Genomic DNA, 15,710 nt, shown 5'->3' with positions numbered 1-15,710 from the left:
CGTTTAGTGACATAACTCCATGAGTATGTGAGCTACATTTACAAAATATAGATATTGCTGGATTCAGTAGACAGCACCTTTCCAGCAGGCCATCATGTGTGTTGCTATGACAATCCATGTCAGAGTCACTACAAAGTAAAGAAAACATTTTACATAGATTTACATTTCCGCCTATTGTAGGTATGTGTTCAAATGACTATCTCCCATTTCCATTCAGATATTGACATTCAGTCTTTTCTAGAATGTAGAGGGATGTTCTGGCTTGTATGTCAAGTTTTAAACCTCTCAGAGCTGCCATTGTGAATCTACATGAGTTTATATACCTCAAACGGCCAGTCTTTATTTTTAGTTTGGGGGTGTATAACTTTATATATCAATTTCATCACTTTTGCAGTAATGTATTTTTATACAAGAATCCATTTCATGTTATCTCTGGAGCCATGTGATCAAGATGTATGTCTGATTTTTCAGATCCCATTCCGAATGGCTAAGACTGCCTTTCAAATTTTGCGGGCCCTGGGTAGGCAACCCGACCTGCAGAGACCTGTGCTCTGAGGAGCACACTTTTCTAGTTTATATTTAGTTCTATGGTATTTTAGGTAGCATTGTAGTTTTTGTTCACACTTTGTAGTGTACTGTAGTTATTGTTGATGTTGTTTGTCTGTCTGGGTGAAACAAATTTCCCCTGCAGGGGATTAACAAAGTCATTCAATCGATCAGAAAGATTGATTGAATGCACTTTTAGTCAGCAACGATTTCTGTTTTTAACAGTTCCAGTCGAGGGACTGAAGAGTCAAAAGTACTTTGACGAGTTACGTCTCACGTACATCAACGAACTTGATCGCCTCATTCACTACGGAAGGAAGTCTAATTGCTCCCAGAGATTCTACCAACTCACCCGGCTCATGGACTCCCTTCAACCGGTGGGTTATAAGATTGCCCTGTTGAGGACACATCTCATTTCATCTACTTCTCACCCTTGGAAGTAGATCAAACTTTTGCAGTTACCATTGTCACATTCATGTCTCTCTTCTTTTACAGATCATAAGGAAACTCCATCAGTTTACATTCGACCTTTTCGTACAAGCCCAGTCTCTCCCCACAAAGGTCAGCTTTCCAGAGATGATTGGAGAGATAATCTCAGTACATGTACCAAAGATCCTGGCTGGCTTGGCGAAACCAATTCTGTTTCACAAATAGAAGAATTGTGTAGCATGTAAATAAGTAACTCAAGCTGGCTCCCTCCATAAACTCAAACTAAGGCTTTATACCATTTCTGTAAAGCTTTATACTGGTTTTGTAACCTACATTTGAACCTAATTGCACTTACTGCTATTTTGTAACCATTATTTCATTGCTTGAGTTTTCCCTTTAAGACTTAATAGAGACTGTTTTCAGAAAATGGTTTAAGCATTTATCTCAAGAGCTATGATGTGCCAACTTGCCAGTTGTCTCTTCCAAGCACCCTTGTGTACTAAAACAGATGTGAGGTCTGAAATTTAAAGTCTGTTATTAACAGACTGTTGGTAATGGTAACACTAATCTCTATTCACTTGCTTCTACTGTTGGAACTAAAGAATATTATACTTGTACTTGCAAGGTTAAATTTGACTTGAAAGTACCGTACTTTATGTGTAGCACCATTTTGTAGTTTGTCACTGACTTAACATATGCTTGCTTAAACTTCTACCGACTGTATAGTACACAAGTTATACTTTTACCGTACAGAATGCATACATACTGTACTGAAACACATGGAATGTACTGAAACATTCACATGCTTTGTCTGTAGAACTTTGCAGTACAATGCAAATGTCTTTAAAATATACAGCATGCTTATCGTTACTCTGCACTTTTAGTCACCATCTGGGTAGTATACTTGTAGAAACATATTTTTGGTGTTGTTAACAGTCAAATTTAAAAAATCAACGATAAAAAAAGTGATTTATTGAATGTTATCTATTGATTGATATAACTTCAGTCATACCGTTTTGTAAGCTTTGATGCTTTACTTCTGATCTTCTAAACCTCAGATTTAGATGCCCTGGTCTCTAAGACATAGCACTGATGTTTGAAATAGGGTCAGGAGTTGCTCCACCATCCGGAATCATCTAATCATCAACATCTGTTCTTGCCAATTATATCCACCACTAATTACTGTACGTCTGATTCATAGACCAATTTTACTTTCCACCATGGAATGGTTTTAGCATTAGTATTCCAAACGGTTTAGTGCAGTATACCATAGTTTTTTAGATATGATGCTAGAGTGTAAGAAAACACTTATTTCACCTCAACTCTTGTCTTTTGCAACCTGTTCGCAAAGTTCAGATTTTAAGAGATGTTAAAGTTAACCTCTGGCTTATTCTGCATCCTCCTAAGTCAAAATGGTTAATCCTACATCTTAAAAAAACAAAACAACTGAAGGTGCATGCTTAAAATTGTATTTCTATTTTTACAAAAGTCAACGCATGTAAATCAGTTTGTCCTGATTGGTTGCTGTAAATACGGCATTTATTCCTCTTGTTACAATTGTTTGAGCAAAACCATGTCTCGTAATGCTTAATAGCTTATTAGTGTATACATGTTTAACTATGGTACTTATTGTAAGTAAACTTTTACATCTTTTTGTATACGTTTTATTGAAAAACTTCAGCTGCCTGCACATTTTTTTTAACAGCCTTCTAACCAAAATGCGTCTTTTTATACAACATTTGCTTTTTATAAAGGAGGGGCTTGTTGGGGGGAGCAGCTTTTAAGACAGGTAAAGCATGAGCCAGGATATGCCCTTACCTCATCACAATGATTAATTATACCGTATACCCTTTACATGTATCTATTGTTGTTTTGGGAAAGGCTGGATTAGCTATGCCAACTAGAACTGATACAACCGGATAGTCTCAACAAGTCCAAGATAAAAAAAAATCCCTAAAAGACAATAACTGCAGTTTTTGTTCCGTTTAGGTCTGTTTTTCAATCTAGATTTTTGGCAATAGTATTTAAACAATGACTATGGTGCCTGGAAATGTATCAGATTCTTTATTTTAAGTAAACATTTGTTCATTCAGTCACTGTTTTGCTTTTTAATTAATGATGTAAATATTTTTTTAGAGTTGCTTTTTTCTGGCATTACAGCTTTATTAAACATCAGGGGAGGGTAACAAGAAAGCACGTCATCAGCCAAATGTGAACCCATGCGACTGCATTTTATAAGCCTTAATTTACTGAGCCACTATGATGCCCCTGAAAACTGAAAGATGCTGTTCACAGTTAGCTACAGTGTAATTACTGTACAGAAAACATGGAATAGCTGGTATGTGCTGAATGTGCTATATATTAGGCTGGTTCTTTGTATGTGATGCAGTAACTATGTATATCAATTAGATGAATGTTCATTTTGGTGTCTAAACACTTGACTTTGGAAGTCAGTTCTTGTATGATTTATACCTTTTGTGATCTAAGTGTTTTTCACTTATTGGGTGTAAAGCTTCATCACCTTTTTAAAGGCCATTAAAGCAGTGAATTAACATGTGACTGAAAATTACCATTATTTAAACTGTGGATTTGATCATGTTTTAAAATCTGATTGTTTTCTACTTAATATTGTTTTTAGTCTTCTGTCCAAACTCAGTACCAAATCAAACTCAAGATTGAGTTGAAACAAAATGTAGGATGTGCAGAATATGGATAATACATCATAATTAAACTAGAAAGGCGTTCTCCTCAGCTCAGAGCACACTCAGCACAGGTTTCCGCCAGGGCCCGCAAAGTTTGGAAGGCAGTCATAGCCAATTGGAATGTGATCTAAAAAATCAGACTTACACATCTTGGTCAGATGACCCCAGGGCTAATGTGTACCGATTTGCGAGAATTTGACAAATCTATTGTACAAATCTATTGTATTGCACAAAGTGTGTTTTGAAGAAAACACAAAATGGCAGAAAATGTCTTTTGGCACAAATGGTCAGGGTCTATATGTTGCGTCATGATCCAAGGAATCAGGGGGGAAGCCAATTATAGTTAATCAGGATGGAATATGAGAAATCTGACAGGTACGTCTTTGTCTTGATCACATAGCAATAATCTGCACCAATTTGCGTGAGGCAGTGGCGTTGTTAGGGGGGGGGCTTCGGTGGCTATAGCCACCATTGTTTTATCCAAAGCCACCAATAAAAAAGATTTTAAAAAAGTTTTTATTTTTTTAATTATATATCTATCACCCTAACCCAGTGATATTCAACTGGAGGCCCGCAGGCCAAATCCGGCCCCAGCGGAGCTTTCTTGTGGCTCACTCAGTCCCAATTAAAAGCCACGAGTACTGCATTTGCAGTCAAAACACTGATACAAGAACCCAAATGGGGGTAAATGTAATCTTTGCTGCAAGTCACCCATAAGAAAATACACCTCAATTCATATGTACTCAAGTAAAGTATCTGCCTATCTGGTGTTAAATTGTATTTAAGTATCAAAAGTACAAGTTTCAAAAGCAAAAGTATGAGTATAACAGATGAGTTCTGTGTGCAGTTCATCCATCACAAACCATCCACTTGAACTATGTCTGGGTCTTGAGTGGATGTTGTCCATTTTACAAAACATAATTCACCTGAATTTTGTCAATGTTTCATCTTCTCCATCTCCATAAGTGCATCTGAGTGCGCAGAAAAAAAGCAAAATCCTTTCATTCATACAAACATGTATGCACTTCTCCTTGCCAGCCTGCCTCCAAAAATACGCTTCCATTACAATGACCCGTCCACAGAGCACACTGTTATCTACCTCCTATGTCCTTCATATCAAAATCTAAGCCTGTGCACTGAAGGACCGGCACAGAAATGATCCTATCAAACATCAAAATGCATAAATGCAGGCCCTAAGTTAACATATTGGACATATATGTCCATTGCTGTGTCCTATCGGACCTAACCATTAACCATGAATTAACATTTTGTCCATTTCTGTTGTTCTGGCTTGTGGCCCCCGACTTCAAGTCATTTTTACAATGGTGGCCCCCTGCCTAATCTAGTTGAATACCACTGCCCTAACCTAACCCTACCCCTAACCCTAAAACCGAAATAAAGTAACAAAAAACGGGGGGAAAAGTACCCAAATCCGGGAAAAGTACCCCCCCCCGCATGTGCCCGTTGCCTGCGGCCAACCTAGTAGAGACCTAGCGACGCGTCTGGCGTGAGGTTTGGACAAAATCTGTAGGAGTAATATAAAAAATGTGTTCTGGTGGCGCTATAACAGGCCGATGTGAAAGATTAGGGGCAGAGGTTCTTCCTTTGCCTCACACAAGTATACGCCGATTGTTCCAGCGGTGCCGGAGATTAGCTGCTCTAAGACACAGGCACACGGATGGACGAACAGGGGAGAAAACAGTCTCCACCTCTCTGACCTTCGGCCGTCCAGCCATGAGACAATAAAAGATCACAGATGAGTGAGAGACAAAATAGGATGACATTTTTAATAAAAAATAAAAACGTAACATGTACCGGTAGTTTTCATTTAAGTAAGAGAGGTGCTTAAAGTCTTAACCTAAAATCAAACAACAGAGACAAGCATGAAGATGCCCATTTAGTATCTAGACTGCTTCCTTACACAGACGTATACCAAGGTCATGGACACAATGTCATTGTGGAGCCAGGTCTCAATCAACTGCAGTCAGCCTACTCTGATTCTGAGAGGGATGGGACTAAAAAAAGAGGAAGAGAGACAGTCTGAGAGTGAGAGAAACCGATGCAAACTGTGATGTTGAAGTGTTGGTTATAGGTTCAATAATGTGGTAAATGTTGTCACCAAATTAAGAGCCAAAGTGAGGATATATCAGCATTTAACCCTGTTAAAAACAAGAAGGTTGGTGTGTTTGGAGCTGGGATTTCACTCAGCATTTCTACCATAACCAAATGACAAATAACAAGGTGGGTTATGGCTGGTCAACTCGCACGATAGCCTGGAGGAGAAGAGTGTGAGACATTTCAACAAATGTATGAGTGATATGTTTGCTACAGTATCTGAGAACTGTAATGACATGGACATACAATCGTTGGGATGTTTAATAGTGTTGTGGTGTTTTGGATTTTGGATTTGGATTCAGGAGGACTGTTGCAGTAGAGGTGCTCAGGACCTGTCACTGTATACCAGGCTCCAGGTGCACACAGACAGACAGGTGGGGTACTGGGTTCTCTAGCACACAGACATGTGGGGTAATGGGTTCTCTTGCACACAGACATACAGGTGGGATGCTGGGTTGTCCAATACTCAAGACTATAGCTGGAGCCCTCATTCAATGCCATTTTGATTATGCTTCAGACCTCCCAAACAAACTGATACTGATGACTACTTCTCAGCCTTAAGCCCATGACCCACCAAATTCCAACACACTTTGTAAGTTTGGCATGGCTCAGGGTAGAAGACAGTGTTAAGCAAATATCACTGGGATTGGTATTTAAGATAGTCAAAGAGACAATGCCCTCTATACCCTCCTACCTGTCTAACTACTTCTCCAAAGTGAGTGACAGCCACAACACTAGAGGGAGCGAGCATGAGCTGGTACCACCCAAATTTAGAACAAACATGGCAAAGTTTTCATTCTACTGCTCTGCCATCAAAATGTGGAATTCCCTGACACCGTCCATTAAATTCTTAACACTGGTTTCTTTGGCCTGAAAAAAACATCTATCAGGAGACCAAAAGGGTAGGTAAATGTAATTTTCCCCATCTCTTTTATACATCAGACATATATTATTGTGTTAATAGTATGCTATATTGATGAATTGAATACATAGGCACACAGGGACTACAAATTTCTATTGAGACAGTGCACCCACGCAAGGTCCGTTAGAACGATGTACTGCAGCTGTCAATGCATTCTCTATGAGATTAATGCGAGTATAAAAAACGAGAATAATTTTTTTTTTCCAAATGTATAGTATATAGACTGTCTTTATCAACATATCATCTTGTTTTCTCAATAGTTTGTGTTTCACATTTAATTTGTCACTTGAATGGGTTTCCCATAATGTTAACACAGCAGAGGGGAGACGACAGACTGACAAGTAGTCGCATTTCAGTGACATCACTGTCTTTACGAGCGCCGAGCTTGAAGAGGAGAATTCTCATCCCGACTGACTTTGTTCATGTCTATATTTTGAACATGTCATAGGCTTAAATACATTTTCTACCTACCACGGACATACCTGCCAACCTCAGACCGTCCGATAACAGGAGATTTTTTCCCAGGGCCGGGGGGGGGGGGGGGGGGGGGGGCTCTTGACCACGCTGGGGGTCCCCAGCGTTTGATGGGGGGAGAGACATCAAATTTCTCTTTTGGGTCTTGAGTCAAGACCCCGGCTCCCGGAGAAACATCAGAGAAATTTGATGAACCACTGCCATTTAGAACAGTGGTTTTCAAACTTTTTCATGCCAAGGACCCCTAAATTGATATACATTTGGCTGCAGACCTCCATCTGAAAATGTTTTGTGCCAGGGACCCCCAGAAGCAAAGATTTGAGTTAAAAATGTTCGCTTTAAAATGTATGTATATTTCAAAGATATGCACACATTTTCAAGATAAAAAAAATAGCATATCTACAAGCTCATAGCGTGGCATTCACGCAGGCAGGCAGCTAATCACCACCGTATCCATTCAGCAGAGCGACCCTCACCTATATAGTGATGCAAATGTATATATATAAGAGACAGACAGATATACACACTACTATAGAATGTCATACAATCAGTTTACAGGTTACTGGTATGAAGAGTGAAAAATATGTACAAAAGAAGAAAGAGAGGGGGGTAGGGGGGTAGGTTAGGTTAGGACATGGAGTAGGTTAGGACTTGGACAGGGGGCATTTTTCAATTGCAGCCTCCTGAAGGTGTATCTTTAGGGCAGTTTTGAAAGAGAGTAGGGTTTTACACTCCTTTACTCCAGTTTTACTTTTCAGTTTTGTAGTCAGTGTGTGTAGTGTTTTTAACTTGTTTCCCCCGAGATTTTTCCCCGAGTACCCCCCGGAGAATCTCGTCTGCCCTAAATGTAATTCCTGGGAACACCACTGTTCCATGAGCTGCTGCAGTGCTGCCGTTCAGCCACAGAGAAGAACGCCACTCTGGTTTTGGGCTCCATGATTGGTCAAGTTCAAGGATTCTGCTATCGACTTTCATGGTCTTTTATAGGAATACGTGAAGCCTGGCTTTACCATCCTGGCTCGACACAGCCTGGCTTGACAAGGTCTAGCTCGACAAAGTCGCTCCTTTTCAGCCTGGCTTGGCGTTCATGGAACAATAAACCAGGCTGTACAGACCAGACTTTGTCAAACCTGGATTTGATTTAAATCCAGGCTTATTTAATTCTCCTTTCGTGTAATAGGCCCCAGGATGGTGATACTTAATTGTGAATGAAAGCAAAAACTTATTTGGATAGTAATGTAATTGTTACTGAATGTGCAAATACAATGGTTGTAATTCATAGACACTGGACAGAACTTTGATGCTAGTGGGTTGAAGTGAGCCTCAATATTGGACAACCTTTTAACAAACATATGGATGTTAATAGTGACAGAGTGCAAGACGGTGTCCACAAAGCAACATATTTCTCTTAGCTTCACTTTTATTGAAATTAAATTACATTCAATAACAAAATAAACAAGAAACGCCCATTTTAAGTCTGGTTATCACAAACAATTATAAAATATAATAAAGTACAGGGGTGTTGTTCAAATCCCTTACAGAACTATTCTTTACTATTCTGTAGACGTGCAATGAACTAAGGGAAGCTTCCTATCAACATAACCTACAGCACCTACTGTAGTTCCCTTAAGATATAGTGTAACAAAAATAACAAAACAAAAATAACAAAAATGTAAAGTGTAGAAAATTTGAAAATGTCTTTCTCTAACAGCATCACCATATATAATATCACCAACCATACACTGATTATGTTCAAGTGCAGTTGAACGTTAAAATATAGTTTGCATGTGGAGCAGGATGAGGAAACTTAATACATAAAATCAAAAAAACGTATAGGTAATTAGGTATTAAACAATTACCAAAAATAATACTAACAACTGAAATGTATCCCTGTAGCAATTATGCTGGAACTGTTTTTCACAGACATATTTTACACAGACATATCTAGCATATCTAGAGACACTCCAAAGTTCATTACCGTTTGGACAGTGTCCAGAATTAAGATTGTTGCATTGATTTGTATGACTAACCACTTAAACTAATTGTATGTGGCTGATTTTCATATCTCACTGACAGAAGGGACCACTAACACCAGAATAAATTAACGTGATGTCATATTTCAAATTAGAGTACGTTATACAGAATTTTCTGTATTTTGTCACAAATAATCTAATGGTTCAAAATAGGGCAGTAGACAATAATTCCATGGTTTTCAATGGTCCCAGTGCTACCACATGTAGACCACGACTGGGAAGAGACTCATGTTACTTCCCCGTTAATTTAACTCCCTCACAGGTACAGTTATAAAGTCACACTCATCATTTTGCAGTATACAATGGATAAAAGAGCACAAAGGTACTCGCAGAAATTGAACTTTAGAAATGTTGTACTACTGAACTACTGTCCACTACAATCGTTTTGTGTAAACTAGTGGTTTTCAAACTCTTTGTACCTAAGGCACACCAAAGGGCAAGTCAAAATCTCAAGGCACATCTGTGTTCATACTTAAAAAGGAAGGCTCATAACCAGTGGTGGACAAAGTACTCAAACCCAGTACTTAAATCAAAGTATAGATGCTCCTGGTCATATTACTCAACTACAAGTGAAAGTTGCTCTGTCAAATATGTACTCGAGTTAAAGGAGTAGTTCACCCCAAAAATATCAATTACACACCCCATGAAGCCTTGAATTCATAGACATTTTTGTCACATTCCTGAGCCAATAATTTGATGATCAAAATAAGTAATTTTATGGGTTAACTACTCCTTTAAAGTACTGGGGTACCCTGACTAATAAACCGTATATGCCATAATAAATCATAATTGTCCCAGGTCCAGCCCTGTGGAATGCATGTGCTAAATAATAAAAAAAAATACTTCCTAAGGTTAATATGAGCATTAAAGCAAAAAATTTAAATATGTTTTATTAGCACATGCATTCCATAGGGCTGGACCACACATGGACAAATGACATCATCAACTTCCGACGAGAGTTGTCCCTCTTGTGTAAAAGATTATTACAAACTATTTCTAAAATAGCCAGGGATCCTTTTAAAAAGGAGAAAATATCCGAGCACTCAAAAAAGGAACGGAGGAGAGAACGTAAAATCAACGTACTTTAATGTCTATTACAAAAGGCTAAAAAGCCAATATATTTCAACCAGCTCGGTCGAAGACCAGCTCATTTGAAACAATGTTTCAAAACAAGTCGGATCTTCTTCAGGTTTTTAACCGGAACAAAAAGCTTTGTACGGAACGGAAAAAGTGAGTCGCAAGCCTTCATTTTAAAATTGTTTCACTGTGTTTTACAGTTTGGTTCAGAACATGTAGGGGGATGTGCATGAAACTGATCACAAACACTTGTACTTGAACTTGTCTCAAGGCACACCGAGTGAGCTGGCGCACACCATTTCGGAACCATTGGTGTAACCATTAGATTTTAAATATTTCCACATATCAATACGTTGTGATTTAAATGATTTAATCAGTTCATATAATGGAATCAAGTGCTTTGGGAGGGGAGTGTTTTTCCATGCAAAATACACTGTTATAAATATAAGCTCAAACTAAGCCTAATTCATAACTAATGATACCATCAATTAATTAGCACAATGGTATGTGATTGGCTGAGTCATCCATTCAACACATGACATCACAGGTGTCTCAAACAGCATTCACATACAGTACATACATACATACATAGGCAACACTGTAAAATGTCAGCAAAACTAAATGTTACTTAGAAAAGTTGGTATGCAATTACACACATTCTCATACTGTTATTGACACTGTAACCCATAGATATATACACATAGATATCTCATTGGGCGCTGCTGTTCATTGGAGCAATGCGTCAACGCGATATTGGCAGGAGAAAGCCATGCCTCTAAAGCATGTCTGCCTCATGTACGTATGTCTATTGAAGCAGGAGGTCTCCCCACAATCAAAATTATAAACTGCTGAATTCTCAACCGATTTTCAAGTAGTTTGGTATGTTACAAATGTCAGACAATGTAGTTATGATATAGGTCCAATATTATAGGATAATTGGTTACATATAAAACGAGGGTTTCCTACCAAATGTTTTTCCTACCATATCTTACGTAGATAATTACAGTAATGATCATAAAATGGAAACATTGTTTGTACATTTTAGGTACAACAGCAAATTTCTTACAGCAGAGTCATGGCAAGTTGTCCATGCCAATATGGCGGTGACGTCGACGTACAGTACGATCCAGTGGCCAAAGTGTTTTCTACGTATATTACGTCTATGCTGTAACCATCTAAACTTTGAAACAGTGATCCATAACTCACTAGCCAGCTTGCATACTAAACCAGTAGGCAACTGGCTACCGTTATCATAAAAACTAAAATAATTCCTGCTTTTTCAGTTGAATTTTGTATAATAAAAACATATTCTAACCCCCCCCCCCAGCTGACCATTGCTCATCAGCACCAAATACATGCAGTGAGTTCATTATTGGTGACTCCATGCTACAGTAGTACTGCGTTTGGTCCCCAACAACTGGTTTACAGATGAACATACCGGTCGCTGCGCTGCTGGCTTCAGTCTCCTTAACTTGCATTCTGAGATAAAGACAAAATAGATGGTGGTGGGATAATTTATGTATCTCTTTAAATGGACAAAAGGCTATATAAATACTGCATAAAATAAGAAATATATACATGGGTAAATAAAACTGTAAATGCAAGGTACGTGTTACCTCTTTTTTTACATTCGATGTTGCAGATGGTGAAGCGCAGGCTGATGAACTACAATGGCAAAAAGGGAAAGTAAACACATTTCTTAAAGGTGCGTATGGTGGCTTCAGGCCTGAAGTCTATTAGGAATTTGTGGCACAACGCACAATTATTATTATTAATAATAAAACAAATACATGACATTTATATAGCACTTTTCAAGATACCCAAAGTCAGTTTACAAAACAAAACAAACTAAACAACTTTATTAGACAAAAGTCTTGCCAAAGTCAAAAATGGTAAAAGCTAATCCAAAACAGCTAAGATGGTAAAAATGTGAACGTTTATATATGGGGAAATCAAATTAAGTGGGGAAGTCTGAGGAGGTGGTTTTGAGGACAGTTTTAAACAAGGAGAGGGTGGTTGCAGCATTGATGTGAGTTGGGAGTGAGTTCCAGTATTCCAGTGTTCCAGTGTGAATGTTGAAATTAGGATACATTGCACTGAACTGGTAATGATATCAAACCAGAGTCTAGGCACAGTGATACTAAACAAACTTATTTTACATTTATCTTATACAAATAATTGCTGTTCCCCAGTACCGCGGGAAGTAGGGGTGCGGGGGTTGCGGCCGCCCCCCCTCCCCCCAGGTACCCCCCCCCCCCCCCCCCCCCCCCCCCATCAAAAGTTTTTTTTTTTTTTGATAATAAATCGGTATAATCAGGCAAAAATAAAACCCTAATCCTAACACCGAAATAAAGAAACCAAAAACTGGGAAAAAAAGAACCCAATCCGCCCAGAACCGCGAAAAAATGTTCGCGCGCGCGCTGGGGGGGTCCTCATGCACACGCGCACATACCGCACCCCTAACCTAAAAGGTCTTCCCGCGGCTATGCTGTTCCATGTCAGTTGCACCTGTGAGAAATTACCCAATGCATTGCAAAGTTCTACAAATCATACCCAGGCGTAGGACAAATGATCGATCAATTGATAGACAGATAGACCTTCATTGAGCCTGAGGGAAATTCAGGTTTCATGAAGCCACAACTGATGCCTGACACTTGTCGCTGTATGATGGGCTACAAATCAAGTTAAGCTTTGCAGCATTCCAATGACGCAGTGAAGCATCAATCAATTATGTTTTGGTTTCACCATTTCCACGTCCCTTCTCTCCCCACAATTCCTGCTCTGTTCCGTAAAAGGAAGGAAAGCAACGGCGACTCAGTCAGTAGCAATGCAGCTGGCCACGCTTGGCTGATTTGTAACTTTTGTGGCCGCTAGTGTAAACGCGGCAGGAGGGTCAATTGAAAAAAAGATACTGTAGACTAGAGAAATGAATTGCCACCCTGTCTCATTATGAGTATCATCTTGCTTTGACTGAGGGGTTACAATACACTGGCCTGATTCTGACTGATTACTTTAACAAAAGCTTGCCACATCAATCAATCAAACTTTATTTACATGCCATAATTAAATACCTCTGGTGCCTTCCCTTGTAGGATTAGGATGGCAGTGTCCCTGCTGCTACTGTATGTGTAATATACTGTATGTATGCCACCATGCTGTCTGGGTGTGCCTACTATCCTGCCAAGCAAACAGCATTGAGGTTGGATGTGGTTTCTACAGCTGTAGACTGTTTGCAATGCTTTCCCCTAGTCTGTAAATGTGACCCAACAAACTGAAAAGATCTTGGGATGAGCAGTGGGTGTGATTGAATCTCACATTGGAACAGTTCCTCTCGAGGGAATGGAAATTTGACTTGTAACCATATGCCAATCATGCAGCATTAAAACAGGCCATTCATGCTGCATTTAAAGTCATCAATGTTAATCATGCAACATGAGCTGCACTCTCCTGCCATGTCTGCTTCATCACTCAACCATGTTGCTTGACAAACATTGTGTATCCAACGCACACTGACACTTTCTGTTGAAAATGTACCATTTTTGTCAAGCAACGTGGTATTGAGATGAAGTATAAATTAGCCCTCAGTCTCTTAGGTGCATATTTCCATGTGCCGATTCTAATACCGTACATGGACAGCATGTACTGTATACTTGGTCTTTTATCAAGGGCATAGCCCAAGAACAGTACCTACTGTAGCTTCTCTTGGACTGACCATAGCTTTTTGCTTTTGCCGAGTGCTAGACATTAGAGTAGATTATGCAAATATGCATCACAATTGACAACAGAAAACTTTCTAATTGGGTCCAACTTAATTTTGTGTTGCAGTGTTTGTGCAATAGATCAAATAAATAAATACATTTGGACCCAAGCTGATCCAAAGCAACACAATTCCACTCAATAGGTCTATATGCATGGGGTTAATAATAATATTTATTGGGGCGGTGTAGCCGCCCCCTATAAGTGAGTTTTGGACACTGACCAAAAAATTTGTGTACCCCCTAACCCTTCCATTGTTAATGCAAATCGATACTTTTTTCATATCAGCCAATCACATTACAGCTAGTGTCATCACCACTAACTGTAATGTGATTGGCTGACTTTGCAAATTCAGGACTGTGATTGGCTAGCGAAACACATGACACATGTGCAGCCCTATGAATAGCAGTATGGACTTTAAAAAAAGTTTTTTTTTAAAGTGAGTCATGTTGTGATGACCACACACCGCCCACTTCACACTGGGTGTGATTTCTTTTTTTTTATAGAGAAAAGAAAAGAAAAAGAAAACACATTGATCCAATATCTTATCCTGGCAAGGCTGGCATGGGATGGAGGTTCAACATCACAATTGCCTGGTTCAATTCCATGATCAGCATTATTTAATATTGTTACTGTGGAAAATCCCTCATGTGATCAACCTATTCTTTTTTTTCCTCTCTCTTCTGCACTGTAACTGTATCTGTTATCTTTATTGTATAATTGTGTTTCCATTGCTTGTTGTTCTGTGTAAAGCACATTGAATTGCCTTGTTAACTCATTGAGTGCCAGGATTGCCAGAATTATTTCAGAATTGATTCTGAAAAGTGCCAGAGTTTTTTTCACAGAAAACAAAAAGTGCTTAGGAAGCGAGATACAGCCTTTTTCAGTTCTAAGTTAAACAAGGAGTGGATGGAGCTGCACACCTTCAGATGATGATATCTTGGGTTCTGAACATGTTTTTCAAAAAAAAAAAAAAAAAAGTTTTTTCATTTTTATGCTAATTTTTCAAAAACACGTCAAACACGTTAATGGCACGCTGAGCCATAGCGCTAAAAACATGTGAAACACGTTAATGGCACTCAGTGAGTTAAAATGTGCTATACAAATAAAACTGCCTTGCCTTACATTCATCACAGGAATATTTGTTTTCATGGCAACTGTACACATTCTCACATGAATCACAAATGTAAAACTAGTCATATTTTTCCATTGGACACTACACCCACATCAATCATGCAATACATCTACAATACAATAATGCAGTTATAATAGACCTTTTTACATGGAAGTGTATGGAAAGCTATGCAAGTATACCAAATGTCTCCTTTCCCCAATGTACAGTATGTTTCCCTTCTCTTTATTGTGTCTAATTGTTATTCTCTATTGTGTGATCTAATTAGAAACGTTCAGACACTTTGGGCCAAAGGTACACCAGTGTGCAAGTCAAAATCTCAAGGCACATTTGTATTCTGTTATTTTTTTGTGCAAAAATCAACATTCTGCCGAAAATGACATGCCTAAAATAGGAAGGCCAAGTTTAAAGTGGTTTGAATCCTGTATATATTTTTAGGGTATAGAATGTGCGTCTGTATTGATAAATTACTGATATAGTAAATAAATAACTTTTTGTATAGTTTTATATATTGCAATAATAAT

At 38.7% G+C, this 15,710-nt stretch overlaps 2 protein-coding genes across 2 annotated transcripts in view; one reads left to right on the top strand and one right to left on the bottom strand.

Annotated features, from left to right (window-relative positions):
- Positions 1 to 2,218, top strand: part of ar (androgen receptor) — a 44,929-nt gene extending 42,711 nt beyond the window's left edge. The window contains exons 7-8 of the mRNA XM_084073908.1: positions 772 to 923; positions 1,042 to 2,218. Of these exons, the coding sequence (XP_083930034.1) occupies positions 772 to 923; positions 1,042 to 1,200 (311 nt within the window). The 3' untranslated portion in view covers positions 1,201 to 2,218. The remainder of the gene's footprint in view (positions 1 to 771; positions 924 to 1,041) is intronic.
- Positions 2,219 to 8,586: 6,368 nt separating this feature from the next.
- ophn1 (oligophrenin 1) overlaps positions 8,587 to 15,710 on the bottom strand; it is a 34,081-nt gene continuing 26,957 nt past the window's right edge. Inside the window, exons 23-24 of the mRNA XM_084074969.1 lie at positions 11,915 to 11,963; positions 8,587 to 11,777 (exon numbers count right to left, since the gene is read on the bottom strand). Coding sequence (XP_083931095.1) covers positions 11,766 to 11,777; positions 11,915 to 11,963 — 61 coding nt within the window. The 3' untranslated portion in view covers positions 8,587 to 11,765. The remainder of the gene's footprint in view (positions 11,778 to 11,914; positions 11,964 to 15,710) is intronic.

This window comes from Gymnoscopelus microlampas, assembly GCF_963454915.1.
Source record: "Gymnoscopelus microlampas genome assembly, chromosome: 12".
Classification (NCBI taxonomy): Eukaryota; Metazoa; Chordata; class Actinopteri; order Myctophiformes; family Myctophidae; genus Gymnoscopelus; species Gymnoscopelus microlampas.
The sequence above is the reverse complement of the archived record's forward strand: the minus strand, read 5'-3'. Positions and strand labels throughout refer to the sequence as shown.